This window comes from Bufo bufo, chromosome 8, assembly GCF_905171765.1.
Source record: "Bufo bufo chromosome 8, aBufBuf1.1, whole genome shotgun sequence".
Taxonomy (NCBI): Eukaryota; Metazoa; Chordata; class Amphibia; order Anura; family Bufonidae; genus Bufo; species Bufo bufo.
The window spans coordinates 179,687,031-179,712,530 of NC_053396.1; the positions used below are offsets into that span (position 1 = coordinate 179,687,031).

The window sequence follows — 25,500 nt, forward strand, 5'->3', positions numbered from 1 at the left end:
GAGGAGATGATCGCCCGTTGGAGAGGGCGGGAGTGAAACTGCGCAAATGGGATCGCCTCGAAGCAGGCAACCATCTGCCCGAAGACCCGCATGCAGAAGCGGAAGGACGGTGGAGAAGGAGACCCCGAACCGCCCCACGGAGGGTCAGACGTTTTTCCGAGGGAAGACGTACCTCCGCCGCTCCTGTGTCTAAAAGCATTCCCAGGAAGACTAGCTGTCTGGAGGGGGGAAGGGAGGACTTGGGGAAGTTGATGACCCAACCGAACCTCGCCAGAGTCTCTAGAGTGAGATCCACGCTGGCAACCGCTTGAGAAAGGGACGGAGCCTTGATGAGGATATCGTCCAAGTACGGTAGCAGAAAAACACCCCTGGAACGGAGTAAGGCCAAAACCGGGGCCAGGACCTTGGTGAACACCCGGGGGGCAGTTGCCAGCCCAAAGGGAAGGGCGACAAACTGGAAGTGGAGGTCCCCCACGGCGAATCGGAGGAAGCGATGGTGACACCGGGCTACCGGAACATGGAGGTAGGCATCCTGTATATCGATGGAAGACATGAAATCTCCCTGCCACCGCGGAACGGAGGGACTCCATCCGAAAGCGTCGAAGGAGGAGAAAACGGTTGAGCTTTTTGAGGTCCAAAATGGGCCGCACCGAACCTCCCTTCTTGGGAACTACAAAGAGGTTCGAGTAGAACCCTTGGAACCTTTCCTCTAGAGGAACGGGGGTAATCACCCCCCTGTCCAGTAAGGCTTGAACGGCCGCGGAGAACGCAGCCGCGCTTTTCGGGTCCCGCGGCGGGCGGGAGCGAAAGAACCGATCTGGAGGGAAGGATGCAAATTCGATTTTGTATCCGGAGGACACAATTTCGAGGGCCCAGGCGTCGGAGACGTGAGCCATCCAGACGTCCCTGAAAAGGAGGAGCCGGCCCCCCACCCGGGTGGGTGGGGGCGCGCCTTCAGGCAGAGGACTGCTTTGCTGCGGGTGTGCGGGCAGCCTGCGGCTTGCGCCAGGAGGGCTGGGCCCGAAAAAACGGCTTCCTACGCTTGTCCTGGGGAGGAGCCGAAGCGGCAGCTGTGGTGGGAGCCCCAGAGGCCCTGCGGAAGGACCGAAAACGAGACGCACCAGGGCGTCCGCGGGGGGCGCCCCTGGCTTGGGGTTGAGGAAGATGGGTGCTTTTACCACCCGTGGCCTCCGAAATAAGTTCGTCTAGGCGGACCCCGAAAAGGCGGGAACCCGCAAACGGTAGCCCCGCCAAGGAACGTTTGGAGGCAGCGTCCGCTTTCCAAACCTTCAGCCAGAGCTCCCTCCTGACGGAAACTGCCAGGGCGGAGGAGCGTGCAATAAGGGCTCCCGCATCAAGGGAGGCCTCACAAACAAAATTCCCGGCCCGAATAATAAGCTGGGCCAAGGAACGTAGGTCCTGGATGGGGACGTCCGAGTCCAACTCCTGTTCCAGCTGCGCACCCCAAGCAGAGATTGCTTTCCCTGCCCAAGCAGAGGCAAAAACCGGTCGGAGAGCAGAACCGGAGGCAGCAAAAATGCCCTTGGAAAGGGTCTCCATGCGACGGTCCTCCGCTGACTGAAGAGAGGACCCGTCGGGAACAGGGATGGCCGTGTTCTTTGACAGCCGGGCCACAGGGGGGTCCACCTTGGGTGGGGAAGACCATGTGGCCACGACATCGGCTGGAAAGGGATAGCAAATGTCCAGCTTCTTGGGGCTGACAAAACGGGCGTCCGGGCGAGCCCAAGCCTTAGACACCACAGAGGAGAAATCAGAGTGGATTGGAAAGACTTTTGAGGCCTGCCTGGGTCTGATAAAGGAGACGCTAGCTGCGTCAGAGCTAGGGGGATCATCCTGCACCTTAAAGGTGTCACGAATATCAGAGATGAGTTGACCCATCGCTGAGGCTAGCTTGGACGGCAGGGCCGAGTCCATTTCCAAATCTGAAACCGCCAATTCACCTTCAGAGAGCGAATCCTTTGGAGAGGAGAGGCTCGTCTGGGTGCGCACGCGTGGCGGGGAGAGTGAGGCCTCAGAGGAGGAGGCTCGCTCTACTCTAATACGCTTCTGAGAGTGCCTAGCTCGGGAGGGGTCACTAAGAGAGAGTGAACCCGCTGCAGCGGCAGAAGCAGTGGACCCGGAGGGCGCGACAGTCAGAGAGGCGTCCTGCGGGGTAGGTGGCCTGTCTATTAGGCGGCCCACGACATGAGTGAGGCTTTCCACGGCCTGGGACAGGGATCTAGCCCAGTCAGGCGGGTCAGAGGAAGCAGGGAGCGACACAGCGGGCGACTGAGGCTGCGGTGGAGCTCGGCATGCAGTACAGTGCGGATCAGACTGCCCCCGGGGAAAGGGTTCCCTACAAGCAGTACAGGCATGGTACCAAGGCTTGGCAGCTGCAGAAGGGTCTGACATGGTGGAAAAAAAGATGTTGCACTTAAAGTGGGGGACCCCAAGAAAAGTGGTGGCACGGAGGGGGTTAACAGTCCTACCAGACCCGGATGATGCAAGTGGCAGCGGTAAGGGGAACAGACTGAGGAGGCTGTGGAGGAGAGGCAGCAGCACGGAGATGAATGGCTTCAGGATCGCACGGCAGAGAGGATTCCACGCAGCACTGAGAAGTGGAGCCCGATGAAACCGGAAGTAGCGGAGCGCATGTAGGAAGCTCCGCCCCCCCTCTGCCGCGCTGAAGAAGAAGCAGAGCCGCGCGCGCGCGGCAAAATGATTTTAACCCCCAAGGATGATGAAGTGCCGGCCAAGATGAAATGGCGCCGTTCACGCCAAGTAAGCGGCCCCCGCCGCGCCTGGATGTGGCAGACGGCTTGCTTTTGCCTGCAGCCGTCCCCTGAAGGCAGCGTCCCTGCCAAGGACTTGCCCAGATAAACTCCCCTGCCCGGTAACGGTCCCGATATGCCCGGGGGGGGGGGGGGGGGGGCGCACGATGTAGCAGTGGCCAAGGGGGATGTAGCAGTGGCCATGGGAGCCCAGGAAGCCTGTAGCAGCGGTGGGAGGGAGGAAGGGGAGGCTGGAGCAGCCACTCTCACCATACGCTGTCTTCGCCCTCAGTCCATCCAGCGGGGGTCGCCCCTTCAGCTCCTGGCACCGCAGTGGCAGGAAGCCGGGGGAGGGACTTGGCGTGCGGACGACCCTGAGCTGGCGGGACGCAGGGGAGCGAGGCTGCCCTGGTCCACCTTGTCTTCTGTGGGGGAGGCGGCAGTGCGGAATTACCGGCACTGGCGCAACTCAACCCCGGGAGAAACAGAGGGGTCTAATGCGCCTCTGTTGTCCCTGTAGGTAGAAAAAAAATCGAATTAAAAACAACAAATAACGCAAAAATAAAAAATCATAGGAAAACAACCCTGCATAAGCAGGGGGTGTCTTGCCTCCTTGGACACTAAGCAAAAACTGGCAGTCTCTTCTCCAGGCTGAAGGGTATAGCTGATGGAGGAGGGGCTTACAGCTTTCACTTAGTGTCACGCCTCCTAGGGAGCAGAGCTATACCCATGGTTTCCTGTGTCCCCCAAGGAATATGGGCGAGAAACCACATTTCTGACCGAGATCCAGTGCCCATCGATGGCTATATGAAGACACGATGCCTTGTTCTCAAGGAAGAGGTGGACATTCGCGAGTAGCGACTTTGCATACACCACCAGCGTCTCTGCTCCGGAATAAGAAACAGAGCCTCCGCGGAGATGTGGCCCTGACATGAGATTGGGGCAGAGTGTGATGTCCAGGCTTGTCAGTCAAGCAGCAGGTGGGAGCTTCTTCAGCAGCGGAGACAGCCCCTTGTAAGAATAGACTCGCTCATCTCTAGAGGTCATGTATTCAACAATGTTTGTAGAACTTCCACTTACTTTAATGGAGCCCCTTGTTTTTGGAATCGATAGGGTCAGCCAGAAACCCAGCGACCACATCTTTTTATTTGTCTGACATGTTTCCTCTGAATTTGTTACAAGGGCTCTGTTTTATGCAGCAGCTTGTCTGGAAGTAACATGGCTGCTGGTGCTTTGCACTGTGCTGGGATTTCCCACTGTGAGAGAGAGCCGAGTTATGGTGTCTGGACACAGAACTGTTCATATAGCTGCTACAGGGACCACACACACTGTAAAATACTGTTAAAAGTAGTAACAAAATATAGCGGTTTTGTATGGATGGAGATTCTCCCATCAGGTCTTCATTTAAAAGAAATTACTAAACAATTATTTTTAAAAAAAATGTATTTAATTTCAGGAATACGTTCCAGCTAATAAAACAAATACCTTAAAATTAATTATACCTCCAGAAATACATAATTCTGAGAATTTTTTGTCATTATTACATGCAAAAAAAATAAAAAATCTACACCTTAACGTCAGTTCAGGGAACGGGTAAATTAATTTATTTACCACCAAGTATTTCGTTAAAAGGAGGACGTCATTCGTAAATGAAAAATGAAGAGCAATTCTTCCCATCAAAGTCTTCACAAAAGAAAGAAATATCACAGTGACCGAATGCTCCATATAAAATAAAAACAAAAACAAAAAAAACATGGAATAGGAGAGCAAAAGGGAAAGAATTTAATCACTGGATGGAGTTCTCCTTTAATACAATATTACAAGAAAAATGATTCACGGCTCACAATTAGACTGGAAGTCTCTGTCAATACAATGATAAAAAAAAACTACATATTTAAAAATGACCCGTCACCGCTCCTGAGTCCTGACAGGTCTGTTTTAATAGCTTCATGCATTCCCCATGTAATACCAATTCTGGAGCATCTATTAGCTCTATGCTGTGCCATTCCTTTATTATTTCTACTTGAAGTTATGATTTGCTAGCAGTCTGCAGTAAGGGTACAGAGGGGCGGTAACCAGCTGGGGGTGTGAACCTGCACAGACTCACTCTATCCAATCAGTGCTGCCATTTTCAGTCTGGGCAGGGACACACCCCCAACTGGTTACCTCCGCTCTGTACCCTTACTGAAGGCCAATAGAAACTTAGAGCCATAAGAATAGAGGCTCCAGAACGGTTATTACACAGGGAATGCAAGAAGCTATTAAAACAGGCATGTCAGGAGCGGTGACAGGTCCTCTTTAACACTGCCTATTTTCAATTGTCCTGAAATTTTCCTCTGAATCAATAAAGTGTATCGTATTGTAGGGTCGAGGTTGCCCGTTATGTCATGTTTAACCAGCAGGTGTCACTGTTGTACAATTTTAAAAAAGTACACATGGAGGAGGCTCAACAAGCAGCCCTGTAGGAGGTGATACGAGAACATGATAGCGGCTCATTGACATTATGTATCATCTCTTCTATTTGGAAATCTGTATTTGGGTCTGTTTTTGGTCTTTACGCATTATGTATGTGTAAAATTCAATAAAAACCATAAAAAAAAAAATAAAAAAAAACACGAACATGATAGCGGCAGATGTAATTACCATGACTGAGTTTCCATGATTCTGTGCAATAATACAAAATTTCATTACAAAACAAAAGTGTCACGTAAGAAATTGCAAAAAAAAATTCATTTTTTGGTAAATAAGGCAAACAAGTTGTACTGGATTTTTTTTTTTTTAAAAAGTGAATTCTTTGCCACTGTAGTTAATTGGCTTTGATTTGACTTGTACAGCCTATGGGCAAAAGCAACACTTTTTCAAGATCCCTTTTTCTTAACCCATCCTACCAACTGTGCAGAAGGGGAGCACATGGGGCATCCAGCACCCAAGACACGTCACCCCCCTCCCTCCCAGCTATGCTCTAAGGCCCTTATTTACTGAAATACACTAAAATATTTCAAGCCAAGATCCTCAAAAAAAATGCAACATCTCCTAACCAAAAAACACCCACACTAGTTCAGACGCAATAGTGCAGGGAATGCATTTGGGCACAGAGTCTGCACAGGTTTACGTCTAAAATAGCAAATGAGCTGGCAGCGTTAAATTGCCCATGCTTGATTTTAATTTGTTAGAATTAGAATTAGGAGTAAATACTGTGAACTTTAACGTTGTTAGTACCCCCTTCAATATCATATTTGTTACACATACAGAGTGCAGCGGGTTTGGAAACATATAAAGATAATGCAATCAAAGGGATGCACAATGTAACAGGCCAGGGCAGGCTTTAAAGAGCATCTGTTAGCAAACCAGGAATATTACCTGCTAGGGTGGATCCTGCTAAGTGCACCCACCTTTGTTGCAATCAGAGGTAGTTTTAGACAAATACTTTATTCTCATTTTTAAGTTCATGAGATGTTCAGAGCACCGAGTGTCTGACCTAGTCCACTAGAGCACCGCTTCACCTTTTCCTCTCCTGTGTCGCCACAGAGTGCTGCAACACAGGCGTAGTGGTGCACTCGGCACATTCAACCCTACCAGGCAGTATATGCCTGCTTTACTAGGGTTAGGCAGAGTTCACACTTCAGTTATTTCCATCAGTTATTGTGAGCCAAAACCAGTACTGAAGCCTACTCCGAGATCAGGTATAAAGGTAAAGATCTGCTCCTGTTCTGTGTTTTTGACCCGCACCTGGTTTTGGCTGACAATAACTGATGGAAATAACTGAGGTGTGAACTAGGCCTTAATCATGTTGACAGACGCTCTTTAAAGCTACATCCACCTTCACAACCAATTCTTTTTATTGTTCCAAGGCATCTATAATAAATAGACAACTTTGCAAGTTTTCCATCTACAGCTCCTGCATCTCCATGGTGACAGACTAAGAAACCCTGTGTAGTCGGATCCTGTCGTCACGTTACATTACATTTGCATCCTTCTTGTTTTATCTGCCAAATATATATTAGCAAAAATTAGAGGAACAGATTGGGGAGAGGGGAAGGGGTGTATTCAGACTACACAGTTTGTTTGTAGTCTGTTACCATGGAGATGAACACATCTGCAGAGGAGCTGTAGACTCAGAACATGATTTTTTTTTTATTTAACAAAGACCATCTGCAAATTTGCTAATTTTTTTGCCAAGATGGGCACACCATGCAAGCGTTAATGGGATACAATGACATCTGACCACTGAGGACTCCTGCAACAACTTTTCTTAAAGAACCATTGTTCAGTGCAGTCAGAACCATAATGAAGTCCTGCTCACTGGGATGGGAAGGGATTCATATCCAGATAACGAGCAGGGTTAGGAGTGGCACCACCATGCAAAAGTTGTAGAGTTGCCACCTCTTCCAAGACAGGGTGGGTCCAAGCAGTAACACCATCATCAGACAGTGATTGTGTATTTAATTAGTCACTTTGCCATCAGCGATTATGGTGGGAAGACAAAGAAAGCAGGTCACAGTAGAGAAGCCATCAATGCAGTCTAGCGGTGGCAGTAAGTAAACTGATGTACGTCATGGCTGCAGGGTAGGCCAAGGACAAAATGTAGAGGGCCAAAGTGGGGAAAATTGGCTTGTACCTCACAGGTTTTGTTTGCCTTCCTCTGGATCAACTTGCAGCATAACAGGCCGAACTGGATGGACAAATGTCTTTTTTCGGCCTTATATACTATGTATGTTACGTTTTAAGAAATACTTGCACATGATCAACAATTTCCAGCCTTGATTATAGTTTGTGCAGATAAGGCAGGCTTAATACATGCCCCTTACCAAATACTGAGCCCACGGGGTGGACGGCTTACATCATGTCAGCATAAGAGAATTCACAGATAGGCGAGGGAACCAAAGCCCCCTGACGTCAGCCGCGTGATGACATGCATGCAGGTGAATGCGTTCTGGGTATAATCCATGCAGATCAATCGCACAAGGCTAATCATTCATTATCCAATCACAAGCGCTGCGGGAGGACACCTGGCAGGAAGCTGAAGGGTTAATAGCTGACTTTGTGCCGTCGCCTGTTATAGCCTGCGGGGTTGGGAAGAACAGAAACTTCAGTCCATGTAACAAAAAATATAAAGCCTATACCCTTAAAAAAAAGGGGGGGGGGTCCAGGACTTTGATACTGATGAGCTTTAGGAGAAGTCATCAATATCACATCAGTAGGGGTCCGAGACCTGGCACCCCCACCGATCAGCTGTTCTGGGCAGCCGCCAGCGCCATAAACTACACAAAAGATGGAGGCGGAAGCAGAAGGCTCTATCCACTATGCATACTGCAACTCAACAATTCACTTGAATAGTAGCTGAATTACAGAACTTCAGCACAGCCACTACACAGTGGACGGGGCATTCTGCTTCCGCCTCCATCTACTGTATAGTTTGTGGCACCCGGGGCTGCTCGGAACAGCCAAACACCTAATGATCTGATATTAATCACTTGTCCTGAGGATAATGTCATCAGTAGGGATGAGAGAACTTGCTTTTTTCAAGTTAGGATTCGGCGTTCGGGTATTTGTGCAATTACATTATGGATTCTGTTATCACGTAATATAACCGAATGCTTTGACGGAGTGCACCACAGAAGCCTTTAAGACGCATTCCGTCATAATAGAAGTCAATGGGCAGCATAACGGATCCGACTTCTATTATGATGGAATGCAATACACATTGCCTCAAAGCATTCGGTTATATTACATGATAACGGAATCCATAACGGAATTGTATAAATACCCGAACGCCGAATCCTAACTTGAAAAAAGCAAGTTCGCTCATCCCTAGTCATCAGTATCTAAGTCCAGGAAAACATCGCCAATCACTAAAGAAAACTTCTACAGTATGTACTGTACATAGAGCACAATAAATGTGGATTGCACTGCATCCAGACATGGATAGAAAATCCTGCATGTCATACAGGACTCCCTCCAGCAGGGGGCAGAAAGCTAAAGACCCATAACAGATCTTCATAACTGGGTAGCGGGCCTGTACAGACACCTCTCCAGGCACCCACCTTATTGTCTCATTTGGCCCATTTTAATTTAGAAAATAAATGGGGCATCAGTAGGTCTGCCTGCTGCTTCATGCATTTGGGGGACTCGGGGTCCCTGTTCTGGTGATCAGTGGGGGTCCCAGCAGCCTGACCGCCACTGATCAGAAACATATCCACTAACCTGTGGATAGGGGTTATGTTTATATCTTGGGACAATCCTTTTAAGCCTGAACTTATACACAGCAGCCAAAAAGAGCACAGAACATAGCAGTGTAAAACATGGGGCCCCTGTAGAGTACCATGCAGAGCTAATGATAAGACACCAGGGCTCTTTAAGACTACCAGAGACGACGTCCTTTGCGGCTAGGGAGCTGTACTAAAAAGCAACACTAAAGAAGTGTGTGGCAGGTCAGCATTACCCAAGCTCCTTTTATGTAATATATCCTGCTTACGATGGGGGGGGGGGGGGGGCTCACCTTAAAGATGGCCCCTACACACTTACTGACAGAGGATAATCACAGTATGTCGAGAGCGTCCTGACAGACCCTTAGGGTATCTTATACCTTTTAGATGCCCCTATTTAAAGAGAACCCCTTTCACCTCTCCCGAAATCTCCGTTTTAGTAAATACTTACATGGAGCTTCTGGAGCATCTATTCGTATGACCCTAGGATGTTCCGTTACTTTATTAATCCTGCCAGAAGTCATTAATGAATTGCAAGCAGTTTGCAATGAAGGTCCAGCTGGGTGTTACCAGTTGGGTGGGGTCCCTGTACAGTCTGACACTGGAAGCACTGATTGGATAGTTTCAGACTGTGCAGGGGTCCACCCCCCCCCCCCCCCCCCCCCCAACTGGTAACACCCACCCACCAACTGCTTGCAATTCATTCATCACTTCTAGAAGGAATAATAATGATTGGACTGATTGAATAATGTCAGACTGTGCAGGGGCACACCCCAACTATTATAACGAGTAGGAATAACAGAGGAATGGCTCAACATAGAGTTATAAGAATAGATGTTTCGGAATTACTACATGGGGAATAAAAGTAGTTACTAAAACTGACATGTCAGGAGAGACGACAGGTCCTCTTAAGGGACACTATCCGTGACTGTTCCCTACTGCTGGTCAATGTCACAGGGTGATGCCTTCATTCATCCACTTATCCCATCGTAGTGAACTCACTTTACCGCATCTTATATACTATCATACCAGTGTACACGAGATGAGATACTAGAAGGTAGTAACAGTACATCCCAATATTCACTGACCTGAGGGTGAAGAGTTCTCTTGAGATTTTGAGTCTTCACTGAATCCCCTCGTACTAACCGCCTGAGGAGGACTGTCCTCGCTGCTGCTTCCTGGAGGAGACAGCAGCTCCATCTCTTCTCCCCAGTCTGTTACTGGACGGTGTCCTTCTGGGGAGAAAGGACTGGTGGGCTTGGTCTCCACGGCTCGGTCATCAGTGTTCATGTCGGGTGGAGGCATCGTCAGCTTAGGAGTCGCCACATCTTTCGGTAGCCTTTTTTCTTTTGGGGTAGCACTGGCTTGAGGCATCTTGTCGAGATCCTTACCAAGATCTTCCTCACCTTCTAAAGAATCCTCCTCCTCCTCCTCTTCAACATCCTCTTCATCCTCACTAGCGTCTGTCCATTCTTCATCTTCTTCGCAATCATCTTCCCCTTTATTTTCCTTGTCATCTCTCCCAGCTGCTGATACTTCTGGGGTTCGTGTCTGTGGCTCCTCTGCCTTCTTAGTCTCCTAAGGAATCAAAGCAAGATTAATGAGTTTTACATAATTACATTCTGTTTGTAACCACACATTTCCTACTGTGCTATACAGTTTGGGTAGAAATTAAAAAAGGACATCTGTCAGCAGATCTGTACCTATAAAAAAGGCTGACCTGTTGCATGTGCAGCTGAAGGCATCTGTGTTGGTCCCATGTTCAAATGTGTCCGCATTGCTGAGGAACATGATGTTTTAATATATGCAGATAAGCCTCTAGGAGCAATTGGGGAATTGCCGTTACACCTGGAGGCTCGGCTCTCTCTCCAATTGCTGCGCCCCCTCCACTTTGATTGACAGGGCCAGACATTATGATGTTTTCACTGCCTGGTCCTGTCAAAGTGGAAAGGACGGAGCAGTTGCAGAGAGAGCAGAGCCTCTAGGTGTAATGGCAACGTCGCTCCTAGGGGCTCATTTGCATATATTAATACATCATTTTTCTCAGCAATGCGGGCACATATGAACATGAAACCAACACAGAGGCCTTCAGCTGCCAACAGCACATGTAAAAGGTCAGCCAGTGTCATAGGGACAGAACTGCTGACAGATGCCCTTTATAGAGCTATTCTAGTCGGAGATTTATCACACAGCCACTGGACAGGTGGCAAATGTTAGATTAGCAAAGAACAGACTAATAGACCTGCTCCAATTGCTAGATCCTTAGTGTCCCCATCCCTCCCCAAAGCCAGGAAAAGGAATTTGATTGATGCAGTATTTGGATCATGCAATTCACAGATAGGACTGATGGAAACAGCTCAGCATTATAAACCCATGGCCAAATCCACATGTTTAACATGCAGAGCATTCGCCACAAACTTCACCCCTGCAACAGGTTACAAAACAAGCAAAATGCTCAACTTCTGTAAAAGAAAATGTGAGCAGCATGTGGAAGAGATTCTCAAAATTTCCTCTACATACCTGCTACTCTAAGCCTCTACAACTCTAAGCCTATAGAATAGTCCTTGCTACATGGATGACCTAACTACCACAGTGACATCCAGGCACGTGCAGCTCTCCTAGTTCTTTAAAGGCTCATTTACTTGAATGTAAAATCTCGAAAAATTGCTTTCAGGGTCCGACTATATGTAACGGATTTTATTGTGGAACATCCGCTGTCATTTAATGGTAAAACCTGCACAATTTACATGCTGATGCGCTGCCAAAGGTATAATCAGCGGTGTAAATCGACAGTATAAATCAGACACACTCAAACTCCGGCCCTCCAGCTGTTGTAAAACTACAACTCCCACAATGCCCTGCTGTAGGCTGATACCTGTAGGCTGTTCGGGCATGCCGGGAGTTGTAGTTTTGCAACAGCTAGAGGGCCGCAGTTTGAGGATGCCTGGTATAAATTGACAGGCTGCAAATTTAAAATCTATACCGCAGATCAAGTCAAGTGCAGATTCCACTGCAAAAAATTGCTGCAGTGTGTGGATGAGATTTTGTTAAAATCTTATCCACATTGCTGCTACGGTAAACGCTATGGATTTTCTGCTGTGCGATTGTGTGAGAAAGAATATATGCCACGCGTGGTCGTACCCTTACACTGCTAGGCTGCTCCAGAAACTCTTTCTGTGGGATAAAAACTTACTGTAGGGCTGAAACGATCACTCGAATTAATCGATTAACTCGACACAAAGAAATCCTTGATGCAAAATTTTTGCACTGATGATTCGTTTGTGCCATGTGACCACAGAGTGCGATTGAAGAGCTTGCTATTAGGCTCCATTCACACGTCCGCAATTGTGGTCCGCATCCGTTCCGCAATTGTGCGGACCCATTCACTCTCTATGGGGACGGAATGGATGCGGACAGCACACAGTGTGCTGTCCGCATCCACATTTCCAGAGCGTGCCACCGATCTTCCTGGCCTCGGCACCGGAAAAGAAAATAGAACAGGTCCTCCTCTTGTCTGCAATTGCGGACAAGAATAGGCATTTCTATGGGGGTGCCGGCCGGGTATATTGCGGGTCCGCAATACACTACGGACGTGTGAATGGACCCTTACTCGCGCTCCGTGGTCACCCGCCTGCCCGCACATTGCTGCAGTGAATTATGACGTACACACATCGTCAGGACGTAGTGCACGTAAGCACGAACTATGACCTGATGCTGTGGGACTTCAGGTCCCAGTGCAGAGCGTGAAGAGGAGGATAGAAGATCTCTGGAGTGTCAGCAGCACCACTACAGGAAAGGTAAGTATTTTAGTTCACTGGCGCTGTGGCTGGGAGGGGGAACTGGATTAATCGGTAGAATACTTGATTACTAAAATAATCGATAGCTGCAGCCCTAACTTACTGTTTTCTCTACACAAGTCTCTTTCTCCTCTAATGATGGAGGATGGTCCTCTTCATTTCCAACATCATCATCCTCCTCTTCCCACCGGCTGTCATGCATACTGTAGGAGAACAAGACAAATATTACTTAAGCCTAATGTGCCGAATTTCCTCGCGCTTCATGGTAACAAATCAATTTTTCCTGAAATGGCAGTAAACAAAACAAAAACGTACTGACCTCATCCATTTGTTTGCCTCGCCAAGGCAGCGTGCTGGCAGTGTGTGATGTCATCACTTCACTGCACAAGTTTTGCACGGAGTCTTCAATCAAGATGGCCGCGACAGCCTCTCCGTGAGCAAATGGATAAGGTATGTTGTTTTTTTTAAACCTGATTAACTCCTGAAAGGCCATGATCAGTGATGAACGCGGCATCTGAGTGTTCAATGACCGGGGGGGGGGGGGGGGGGGGGAAGCAGGAGGAGTGATCGCCGTTTCCCATCATTGCGGCCGCTACATACAAAGGAATGCGCTTCGTAACTAACCGAATTTCTTTGTAAAACTTGGCGAATCAGCCAAATCAAATTTTTCAGTCTACAGTCTTTTAGAAAATACATTTCAGCAATCTCAGGCCATGCTCAGGATCTGGTGGATTTAGGGAGCAGATTCTATGCCCAAATCCTGACTAAATGCACCAACATTCCACATTTAATGCAGGTGAATGGGGGTATTTGAACCCCCACTCAAATGCGGTAGAAAAAAAAAAAATCTGCACAAAATAATGAAGGCACTATGTATTCGAATATGAATCTGCTCAGTATGCAGCTGATGAGTCCTGATAGAGTCCTCTCGCCACCCCGGCCGCTGGTTTACATCATATTTTATCTATAGCAATCAGCGGCAGGGTTTGTGGAGAGCCAGGTCCTCATGAATATCAGGACTCATTGGCTCATACTGTGTATTGAACAGATCCAAGGCTGAAGACTTTATCAAAATGGATGAGCCAATTTAAAACAGGGGCCTAAACCTCTGACACACTGTTGGGTTTCATCGGCTTTGTTTCCATCATGGGGAGTACGGATCCCATATACCATCTATGAATCTTTAAAGGGACACTGACAGGCCCAAAAAGCATATTTAGGTATATATGACAGTACAGGTCTTATAAAAAGTGTATTAGAATCATCTAAGTCTCCCCCCTGTCCACCTTATAAATACAATAAAATAAAGTTTTATAACCTGCTTGAATCATGTTCAATCTGCCCAAGGGGCGGCGTTTCATCTCCACTTGCGCCCAGCCAGCCTCGCCCCAACTGCCGTTTGAAGCGACGCCCAGCTCATCAATATTCACTTCGCTGGGCGGCTACTAGTGTCCCCGGGCCATCTTCAGCGCATGCGCCCGGCACCCTCACTGGCCGGGATCGCATCGCGCCTGCGCACAGTCTGATTCTCAGAGGCCGATGCAGCCTCTGCTTTATGCGCATGCGCCGGGTACAGTTCAAAGCAACGCCGCCCAGCGAAGTGAATATTGATGAGCTGGGCGGCGCTTCAAACGGCAGTTGGGGCGAGGCTGGCTGGGCGCAAGTGGAGATGAAACGCCGCCCCTTGGGCAGATTGAACACGATTCAAGCAGGTTATAAAACTTTATTTTACTGTATTTATAAGGTGGACAGGGGGGATACTTAGATGATTCTAATACACTTTATAAGACCTGTACTGTCATATATATAACTAAATATGCTTTTTGGGCCTGTCAGTGTCCCTTTAAGCTGCATGCTGGAAACGCCGAGTCTAAGAAGCGACAGCACAGATCAGATATCCCTTTATCTGTGACCACAGAAACTCCAAGTCGCTGAAGAAGGTCCCTATGGACCGAAACGTCCAGCTCATATGGATACAGTAGTTACGCAGCATTTAATTTCCTATAAACTGGACCATGAACCTCTAGGACCCACACCTCTGACATTGGTCGCATACCCTAGCAATAAGCCAATTTCTCAGATAAGACAACCCCTTTAAGTTAGGCCAACAAAGTGACTAGAGACAGAACCCTTTTAAGCAGGACCCACCTGTAAGGCTTATTCCCAGCCCGTCCCCTATTCGGATTCCTCCTTTGTGTTGGTCTCTTAAGGCTCTGTGGAAGGAACTCCGCCATAGTGGGTGTTTTGGGAGCCCCTCGTTTTCCTTGGTCTGTGATAGAGAAATAAGTAAAGCATTAAATAGAACGAAGAATCATGACAACTATCGGTCACATCATCACGTATGCAGTTCTGCCCCCAGGATCATCATGTAGAAGTTTATTCTGAATTACTCATCGTATAATTACAAGTGCAACTTTCTAATACATCCTGTGCTGTCAAGCTTCACTATTTTCAAGATCTCTGCTTACTATCAGTGAATGGAAACATTTTTGCTCGTATGCAGAGGCTGAAAGTGTGTACATCCTTGGGTCTTTCGCTGCTATGGAAGGGTATTCTCACCTAGAAGCATTGCTTCAAGGGTATATGTGCCATAGAGCTATTATGGGGCCTCTGAAAGAAGGTTGTTGTTATTCCCTTTGCTATTCAGTGGTAAGAGCCTGTTCAAGACTGCCCTCCCAAGAAGGGGGCAGGGGCAATGACAGCAAGTAGAGGTCTTAAAAGTAGTGAAACTCAGAAAACCAAAGTATGTTAGATAGACAACTTACACTTAAAGGGGTCGTCTCATCTTGGACATTGGGGGCATATCACTAGGATGTGTCCTCTCTGTCTGATAGAGAGGTGGGACCCGCATCTATTCTTAGAATGTAGCCTGCAACGGGACGCAGCCGCCCTCAATTCATTCCTATGGAAGTGCCAAAAATAGCCAAGCGACACGCTCAGCTATTTCCGTCAGCCCCATAGAAGTGAATGGGGCGGGCACCGGCACGGTGAGATTCCCATTCATTTCAACGGGACTTCTGAAATTAGCCAAGTGCGCTGCTCGACCATTTTCAGCACCCCCAATGGGAACGACTGGAGGACAGAGGCGCATGCGGTGGTGGGATCCGCATCTATCAGACATTGGGGACATATCTTAGCGATATGCCCCCAATGTCCAAGATGAGACAACCCCTTTAATATGTCTGATGTAGAAAACGTGAACTAGAATTAACATGAAGTTATATTCACCTCTTCTGCTAAATGGTTCTTCCTCTACATGGGGTGCCGCACCCTCCTTAAACCTGCCAAGAAGCACAAAGCCAGAACATGCCATTGGTTTAGGATCATACAGGTTGTGCACTATACACCATGATGCACATGTACATCACTCATTCTGGCTACATACATAGAATCGGTTTTCTCGAGATCCCACTCTCGCCTCCACTGTCCGGTGGGCTTTCTGTGCCGTGCCAGTCTCTCCTGATCAATCTGGTCTCGTTCTTGCTTCCACCGTACATACTCTGCACGCTCTTTGCCGGTCATGGACATGTCTATCCGATTCTTCCCTCCAGGGCTTCGTCCCTTTATATTAAAAGCCAATAATAAGTATGTGGCGCAGCGGAGGCTCAGCGATAATTAACGCACATTTCAGACAAGGACACTTACGTGACTCTCCTTTTCCCGGTCCATACCAGTTTTAACCTTGTCAAAATCAGGGCCACCCCAATTTCTGATGTGCCTGCGGCTTCCCTCCTTTCTATCAACTTCTAATACGGGACCTGCCCTTCTGGGATCATCAAGGAAGTTGCGGATTGGATTTTTCTCCCTTACTCCATCCTGCAAGAAAGATCAACGTTCTGCTGTACTAAAGGATATGTACGAAAGATTTCCCCGGTGAGTACCCGGTAATCTATGCAATGGTGATGCGTTGTTAGTTATAAAGCATTAAGGTACTTTAGTGCAGAGCAGCGTTTACAAGTATGCAGGTTTCAGAGCAGAAATCACCCAGCATCCTTTGTTAACTCAGAGTCACCACAGACCTTGCTCTGGTGACTTGTATTTTGGGAATGTCTTCTTTACACCAGCCACTGTATAGGAAGGACTACTATGGTAGCTCAGCTAAGGCCTCGTTCACATCACCGTTTCTCCTTTTCGTTCTCCGGCTCCGTTAAGGAGCAGGAGAACGGAAAGGACGGATTCTGCAGATAACTGAGCGTAACGGAGCCTAAAGACCCCATAGACTATAATGGGGTCCGTTCGGTGTCCGCTCAGAATATGATTTTTGAGCGGAGAGGAAAGTCCTGCACGAGGCCTAAGCTGTAAGGAGTGGATCAGACCACCAGCTTGTTGATTGTTTCCAGTGATAACTAGCAGATTTTAGACTGCTACAGAAACCAGTCACCTTTAACCTCTTAATGACCAGCAACATTTTATCATTTTTGCCTCTCTGCATTTCAGCAGCAATAACCTTTTTTTCCCACTGGCTGTCTGAGATCTTGTTTTATGCTTGAAGAAATGTTATTTTTGGCATGGTTTGGAAGTACATATAAATTACGTTTTTTTGCTGTGGAAAAATAGAAAAAAGCATTTTGGTGCTTTTTCAATTTATTTTTTACACCGTTTAGAAGGCTATTAAAGACGTGTGGATACCTAATATGCGTTTGCTTGTTTTTTATTTTATTTAATATGTGTACAATAAAATGTATTTTACACAAATAATCGTGATTTTTTTTTTTTTAGGGGTGTGGGTCTTTTTTTTTATTACAAATTTATTACTTTTTTTTTTTTTACAATCCCATTATGGCATTACCATTTTATAACTTTATTTCACACTTGGCATAATCAGAAGGTTAACAGCCAGAGTCGGAACTTCCTGACCCCAGCGGTGAAGTGGAGCCTGCACTAGAAATACAGGCTGTTAGTAAGGGTCCATTCAGACGTCCGTAGTGTTCTGCGGTCCGCATATTGCTGACCATAAAACACCGACGCCGCACATCGCCGGCACTTAGAGGATTCCTATTCTTGTCCGCAGCTGCGGAAAAGAATAGGACATGCTAGATTTTTTTGCGGAACTGCGGATGCGGACAGCACATTGGGTGCTGTCCGCATCTTTTCCGGCCCCATTGAAAATGAATGGGCTCGTACCCGTTCTGCATAATTGCGGAACGGATCCGGACCCATTCTACGGACGTCTGAATGGACCCTAACAGTCAGTTACTAGCGCTGGAGTGCTCCGGCAGCACTTAATCCCTTCTTAAGTGTAGTGATGCCAAAAACACTGAAGACCTGCACCGCCCGCCTTCAGAAGACAGCAGGCAGGCATTGATAGGGTTAAACATTGTATAACTTCAGTACATTGAAAGTTTGTTTGTTTTTTCATGCAGATTTTAGATCACATCCTGCACCAAAATCTGCATCCCATATATTTGCATGGGGTCTTCACAACCCTATTCACGTGCATGAAAAATGGCCATGTGATTTTCCAGCTGTGCAGCCAGTCACTTATTTCTGGTGGAAAACATGAGGATTAGCGCCACTGAATGAAAACGGGGTTAATTATGCAGATCAGTGCATAACATATCCTTATGGCCCCAAAATGATCCTCACCCTTTGGCTCCTTTCATATTCTGCAATCTTCTCCATCTCTTCATTCATCTTCTCAATATTCAGCTTCCTCTTCTCTTCCCATTCCTAAAACAGATAAACCACAAGTAAAGCCACAGATTGTGGAATTTTAATATTGCCACAAATCCACAGCGATTCCATAGAAAAACCCCAAGGGGTACATGCAGATTGTGCTGTGGACTGTGACACAGACGCCCTGCAGATTCTGGCACTAAGCATTGCAGCCTGAAAACCCGTGGCATGCTCCTTTTTCCCCACATTGTGTGGTTGGCATTTTCAGTCACATCCAATGTATCGTACCGTATCATACTTGGATTTGCGGTGCAGCGGCTGAATATGGTTACACATTTTTCAGCATGTATATTTTATTCAGATTTGCATCAACCCCACTTAGCCAGACAGGAAAATGTATGTGCACAATAATATATTTCTCCTAGTTTATATAGCGCCAACATATTCTGCAGCCCGGTACAGAGGATACCACCATTCACATCAGTCTATGTTCCCAGTGCGACTCATATTCTACATTTCCCCCATCTCAAAAGCACACAATAGGGCCAATTTTATAAGACGCCATTTAACCGTTCAGTACGTTGTTTTTTGGGGAGTATGTTTTGGGAAATGGTGCACATGGTCAGATTCGAACCCAGCTCTGTACGACAACAGTGCTAACCATCGGGGCTCTGGGCGCCCTTCCTGGAAGAATAAATCTTTTATAATAGAAGAAATTACAAGAAGCTCAATTTTAATACCTTAACTTTTCTGTCAGGTCCTAAGATGCCATCCACCAGTTCTCCATGACCACCGCCTCGGCCTCCCACTCCACCTCCCCGGCCTGGACCCCCCCTTCCACCTCTCTCTGCACCTCTAGGGGATGCCGACCATCGTTCTCCATGAGAATCATCATTAGGAATCCTTGGACTTCTTCTAGACATCTCAGGGACTTGATTCCGTCTTCCCCTGGTAGCCCTTTCAGATGGATGACTACCATCGCCTTCTCCTTTAAATGGTTCCCCATATTTATCCTCTTGCGGGGATCGTCCACCAGAGAAATGACCTGTACGGCTGCTGGTCCTGTGCGTGGGACTTCTCGGAGTGGTTTCAGAGCGAGGAGGGGTATGCGAGGCTTTGGGCGATTTGCCATCATTGACTGCTCTCTTCTCCTGAAATAATGAGGCAATGCAATGTGTGAGAAGGAAGAAGTTCCCAGTTTCTGACAGGTGACATTTAGAGATATATCACAACCTTAAAGGATTTTAAAGGGTATTCTGCTCAAGTACTCATTTTTTTTGTACTTCTGTAATGCAAACCGTCCTGTACACAGCTGACATGCCGAGCAATGTATCTCCATGACTGCAAACCAATCCACCCAACGTGATCAGATTCTCAAGCTACACGTTATTCTCTTTCACCTTCCCCCTTTCCTATTGTTTGGGGGTAAAGGGAGCAAAGTAATACCCGACTACAGGATTTATTTTAGTCTGCAACCATGGTGACACATAGGTGTGAAAAGAAAAGGCAATACATTGTATAGAACATTGTTGAGGACAGGCCATCTAGGTAGATTCCTATAAAAGTTTAAGAAATGTATTAAAGTATACGCCCCCTGCTCTCAGAAGCACCGATGAGTAATCCTGGGCCTAATCCACAGTTCTGTCGTTTTTTGTAGTCTGTGCAAATGACTTGACCACCACATCTTCTCTCTCGGCCACTGTACATAGAAACATAGAATGTGTCGGCAGATAAGAACCATTTGGCCCATCTAGTCTGCCCAATATACTGAATACTATGGATAGCCCCCGGCCCTATCTTATATGAAGGATGGCCTTATGCCTATCCCATGCATGCTTAAACCCCTTTACTGTATTTGCAGCTACCACTTCTGCAGGAAGGCTATTCCATGCATCCACTACTCTCTCAGTAAAGCAATACTTCCTTATATTACTTTTAAACCTTTGCCCCTCTAATTTAAAACTGTGTCCTCTTGAGGTAGTTTTTCTTCTTTTAAATATGCTCTCTTCCTTTACCGAGTTGATTCCCTTTATGTATTTAAAAGTTTCTATCATATCCCCTCTGTCTCGTCTTTCTTCCAAGCTATACATATTAAGGTCCTTTAACCTTTCCTGGTAAGTTTTATCCTGCAATCCATGTACTAGTTTAGTAGCTCTTCTCTGAACTCTTTCTAGAGTATCTATATCCTTCTGGAGATATGGCCTCCAGTACTGCGCACAATACTCCAAGTGAGGTCTCACCAGTGTTCTGTACAGCGGCATAAGCACTTCACTCTTTCTACTGCTTATACCTCTCCCTATACATCCAAGCATTCTGCTGGCATTTCGTGCTGCTCTATTACATTGTCTTCCCACCTTTAAGTCTTCTGAAATAATTACTCCTAAATCCCTTTCCTCAGATACTGAGGTCAGGACTGTGTCAAATATTCTATATTCTGCCCTTGGGTTTTTACGCCCCAGGTGCATTATCTTGCACTTATCCACATTAAATTTCAGTTGCCAGAGTTCTGACCATTCTTCTAGTTTTCCTAAATTCTTTTCCATTTGGCGTTTCCCTCCAGGAACATCAACCCTGTTACATATCTTTGTGTCATCAGCAAAAAGACAAACCTTACCATCGAGGCCTTTTGCAATATCACTTATGAAGATATTAAACAAAATCGGTCCCAGTACAGATCCCTGTGGAACCCCACTGGTAACATTACCTTGTTTTGAATGTTCTCCATTGACTACAACCCTCTGTTGTCTGTCACTCAGCCACTGCCTAATCCACTCAACAATATGGGAGTCCATGCTCAATGACTGCAGTTTATTGATAAGTCTTCTATGTGGGACAGTGTCAAAAGCCTTACTAAAATCTAGATATGCGATGTCTACTGCACCTCCACCGTCTATTATTTTATTCACCCAGTCAAAAAAATCTATAAGATTTGTTTGACATGATCTCCCTGAAGTAAACCCATGTTCTTTTTCATCTTGCAATCCATGGGATATTAGATGTTCCACAATCCTATCCTTTAATAGGGTTTCCATTAATTTGCCTACTATTGATGTCAGACTCACTGGTCTATAGTTGCTCGATTCCTCCCTACTACCTTTCTTGTGCATGGGCACGACATTAGCCAATTTCCAATCTTCCGGGACGACTCCTGTTACTAATGATTGGTTAAATAAATCTGTTAACGGTTTTGCCAGCTCACCACTAAGCTCTTTTAATAATTTTGGGTGTATCTCATCAGGCCCCTGTGACTTATCTGTCTTCACCTTAGACAGCAAACTTAGAACATCTTCCTCTGTAAAGACACATGCATCAAACGATTTAATAGTCATTCTTTCTAGTGGAGGTCCTTCTCCTTTTTCTTTTGTAAAAACTGAACAGAAGTATTCATTAAGGCAGTCGGCTAGCCCTTTATTCTCTTCTACATACCTTCCGTCCTTTGTTTTTAATTTAGTTATTCCTTGTTTTAATTTCCTTTTTTCATTTATATATCTGAAGAATGTCTTATCCCCTTTTTTCATAGACTGAGCTAGTTTTTCTTCTGCCTGCGCTTTAGAAGTTCTTATAACTTGCTTGGCCTCTTTCTGCCTAATCTTGTAGATTTCCTTATCTTCATTGCTCTGGGTTTTTTTATAATTACAAAATGCTAGCTTTTTATTTTTAATGATTTGGGCCACTTCTGCTGAGTACCACATTGGTCTCCTCCTTTTTTTGCTTTTACTGACAAGTCTAATGCAATTTTCTGTTGCCTTCAATAATGCACCTTTTAAGTAGTCCCATTTCTCCTGGACTCCATGTAATCCGTTCCAGTCTGATAAGGACTCATTTATGACTAATTTCATTTTTGAAAAGTCTGTTTTTCTAAAATCTAAAACTTTTGTTTTTGTGTGGTGGGACTCTTTCACAGTTCTTATATTAAACCACACTGACTGGTGATCACTAGATCCCAAGGTTTCGCCTACAATGACATCATATACCGAATCCCCGTTTGTGAATACCAAATCCAAAATGGCCTCCCTCCGGGTTGGCTCCTCAACCACTTGTTGTAGAGATAACCCCAGTAGGGAATTTAGAATATCTGTACTCCTGGTAGAACTTGCTATTTTGGTTTTCCAGTTTATATCTGGAAGATTGAAATCTCCCATAATGATAACTTCTCCTTTCATTGTCATTTTAGCTATTTCTTCAACTAGTAGATCATCTAGTTCTTTAACTTGACCAGGTGGTCTATATATCACACCTACACGAGTTACTGCATGGTTAGCAAACTGCAACGTAACCCAAACTGACTCTATGTTGGCCTCACCAACTTGTATTAGGTTAGATTTAATGCTATCTTTCACATACAGGGCCACTCCTCCTCCTTTCTTGCCTTCTCTGTCTCTTCTGTATAAAGAGTACCCTGGTATGGTTATGTCCCAGTCATTTCTTTCATTAAACCATGTCTCCGTAACAGCCACTAAATCTATATTCTCAGATGCCATTATTGCCCCAAGTTCATTGATTTTTTTACCTAAACTGCGAGCATTTGTAGACAGGACTCTGAGCTTATCATTTCTTAACCTCTGTGCTTCTCCCACTTTACCAGATTGGCCATAAGCGTCATTTGCACACGACGTAAACAAAGTCATCATGAGGTCTTCATCGCCTGACCACAAATTATATCTGCCGGGAGCTCCCAAGCCAAGAGAGTTTTCCAGTACTTTAATACTGATGGCCAATCCAGCAATATCTGATTGGCAGGAGAGCAACACCCCGCACCCCCACCAATCTGCTGTTCTGCAGTAGCTCTGATGCCAGAACTACACAGCTCCGTCAGATACTGTAGCAGATGGAGGTGGTTACTGCAGCAGTCACTGCAATAACCAGCTCCGGTTACTACAGAAATGGACCGCGCTGTGCATTTCTGGCACTGAAGTTACTGATCGGCAGGAGTGCAGGGTGTTGGACCACGACGATCAGATAGCTTATGCTCATGATAGGCCATCAATATTAGGGTACCAAAAAACATCTTTAAAGGATAACTGTCCTTTTTTTTTATTTTTCTGGAGTATTGGACTGTGGTGATTAATATCTCCTTGGTGGCCCTATTTAAACTTTTCACTGTGTATTCAATTACCCCTTAATTCAACAGTTTAGTTCCCTGTACAGCCTACTTTTACCTCTGCTTAAAATCAGGTTGCTATGCAGGTCCGTCCTCTGTGTTGAAGGACACAGAAGCACGCAGCCTGCAAGGTCACATTACTGACCGCCAGGGACTGTAGGTAAATGATTAAAGCCAGGTCCTCCCCAGCAGCTGATAACAGTGCCTGGGGCTGTGTGCACTTCTCCCTGTCCCTGCAGTTGGCAGACGCTCCCTCACTCAGCAGAGCTGGAGAATGCAGACAGGGCCGGCGTCACCAGTAAGGCGACTTAGGCAGTCGCCTAGGGCGCCATTTAGCAGGGGGCGCCCATTGCGGTGTAAAAAAATAAAAAATAAAATTGGTTATATAAGTTCGGCCGGCGGCGCCCCTCATGCTGCGCCTCCTGAATCTCCGGCGGGGCCAGAGATTCAAATTAGAGCGGCAAGCGCTCAGGACGCTTGCCGCTCTAATTTGAATCTCCGGCCGCCGGCTCATTGCTGCGCAGCCAGCGCCTGCTGTGTGTCAGCTCTGTGCTTTTGTTAATGTAGCGTGGCCGAGCTCTGTTCGGTCCGCGGTAGGAGCTTTTGTTTCCTGTACCCGGCCGGACTGACAGGAAGTGCTCACTTAGTGTGCACTTCCTGTCAGTCCGGCCGGGTACAGGAAACAAATGCTCCTGTACCGCGGACCGAAGAGAGCTCAGCCACGCTACAAGGGAGGGGGGTGCCGGGGTGGACTAATGACCGTGACAAAGGAGGGGGGTGCCGGGGTGGACTAATGACCGTGACAAGGGAGGGGGGTGCCGGGGTGGACTAATGACCGTGACAAGGGAGGGGGGTGCCGGGGTGGACTAATGACCGTGACAAGGGAGGGGGGTGCCGGGGTGGACTAATGAGAGTGACAAGGGAGGGGGGTGCCGGGGTGGAATAATGAGAGTGACAAGGGAGGGGGGTGTCGGGGTGGAATAATGACAGTGACAAGGGAGGGGGGTGTCGGGGTGGAATAATGACAGTGACAAGGGAGGGGGGGTGTCGGGGTGGAATAATGACAGTGACAAGGGAGGGGGGGGGTATAATGAGATTGACAAGGGAGGGGGGGGGAAATAATGAGATTGACAAGGGAGGGGGGGGGGAATAATGAGAGTGAGGGGGGAGGGGGGGGGAATAATGAGAGTGACAAGGGAGGGGGGGGGGGGGAGAAGAGAGTGACAAGGGAGTCCCCAGAGCCAGACTGCAGCCAGAGACCAGATCATCTTATTGTCCTGGTGGTAAGTAGACAATGCAATATGTTTATTATGTAATTGTTTAGTTATTAATACTACATTGGAAACTAATTTACCTCACATTTAGGGTCCATTCACACGTCCGTGTGTGTTTTGCGGATCCACAAAACACGGACAGCAGCAATGTGCGTTCCGCATTTTGCGGACCGCACATTGCCGGCACTAACAGAATATGCCTATTCTTGTCCGCTATTGCAGACAAGAATAGGACATGTTCTATTTTTTTCCGGATCGGAATTGCGGATCCGCAATTCCGGATCGGGGCCGCACGTCATGCGGCCCCATAGAAATGTATGGGTCCGCAATTCCGTTCAGCAAAAAAAAGACAGCTTAAAGAAGCTGGATTAACCCTAAGGGAAACCTAGCAGTTCTTTTTATTTAAAAGCTGAGAAAGGGGTGGAACATATGTGATGTCATGATATGGGCAGATTATCTGATAAGGGGGGTGAGGGGGCGGCAATTTTTATCTTGCCTAGGGCGGCAAAAATCCTTGCACCGGCCCTGAATGCAGAGCTGAATCAGTGCAGAGCAGGGAAGGGAGATCTGCCGTCTGCTCAGTGTATAAATGAGAGCAACCTGTGGTAAGAGTGCTGCAGGAGATTAACCCTTTAGGGGGGAGGGCTCTGGTTACTGACACTTTTGGGGGGGCTATTGTTACTGGCAAGTGAGTGCAGGCGGGATTAGCCTCAGGGGGAGGGCAGTGGCGGCCAT

At 46.9% G+C, this 25,500-nt stretch overlaps 1 protein-coding gene across 4 annotated transcripts in view; it reads right to left on the minus strand.

Annotated features, from left to right (window-relative positions):
• The window catches only part of CCDC9 (coiled-coil domain containing 9), a 72,737-nt gene that overhangs the window by 37,929 nt on the left and 9,308 nt on the right, over positions 1-25,500 (minus strand). For all 4 annotated transcript variants that reach the window (XM_040442172.1, XM_040442173.1, XM_040442174.1 and 1 more), the window contains exons 5-12: positions 19,131-19,541; positions 18,361-18,444; positions 16,420-16,590; positions 16,160-16,335; positions 16,003-16,055; positions 14,923-15,043; positions 12,878-12,977; positions 10,066-10,555 (exon numbers count right to left, since the gene is read on the minus strand). In XM_040442172.1, the coding sequence (XP_040298106.1) occupies positions 10,066-10,555; positions 12,878-12,977; positions 14,923-15,043; positions 16,003-16,055; positions 16,160-16,335; positions 16,420-16,590; positions 18,361-18,444; positions 19,131-19,541 (1,606 nt within the window). The remainder of the gene's footprint in view (positions 1-10,065; positions 10,556-12,877; positions 12,978-14,922; positions 15,044-16,002; positions 16,056-16,159; positions 16,336-16,419; positions 16,591-18,360; positions 18,445-19,130; positions 19,542-25,500) is intronic.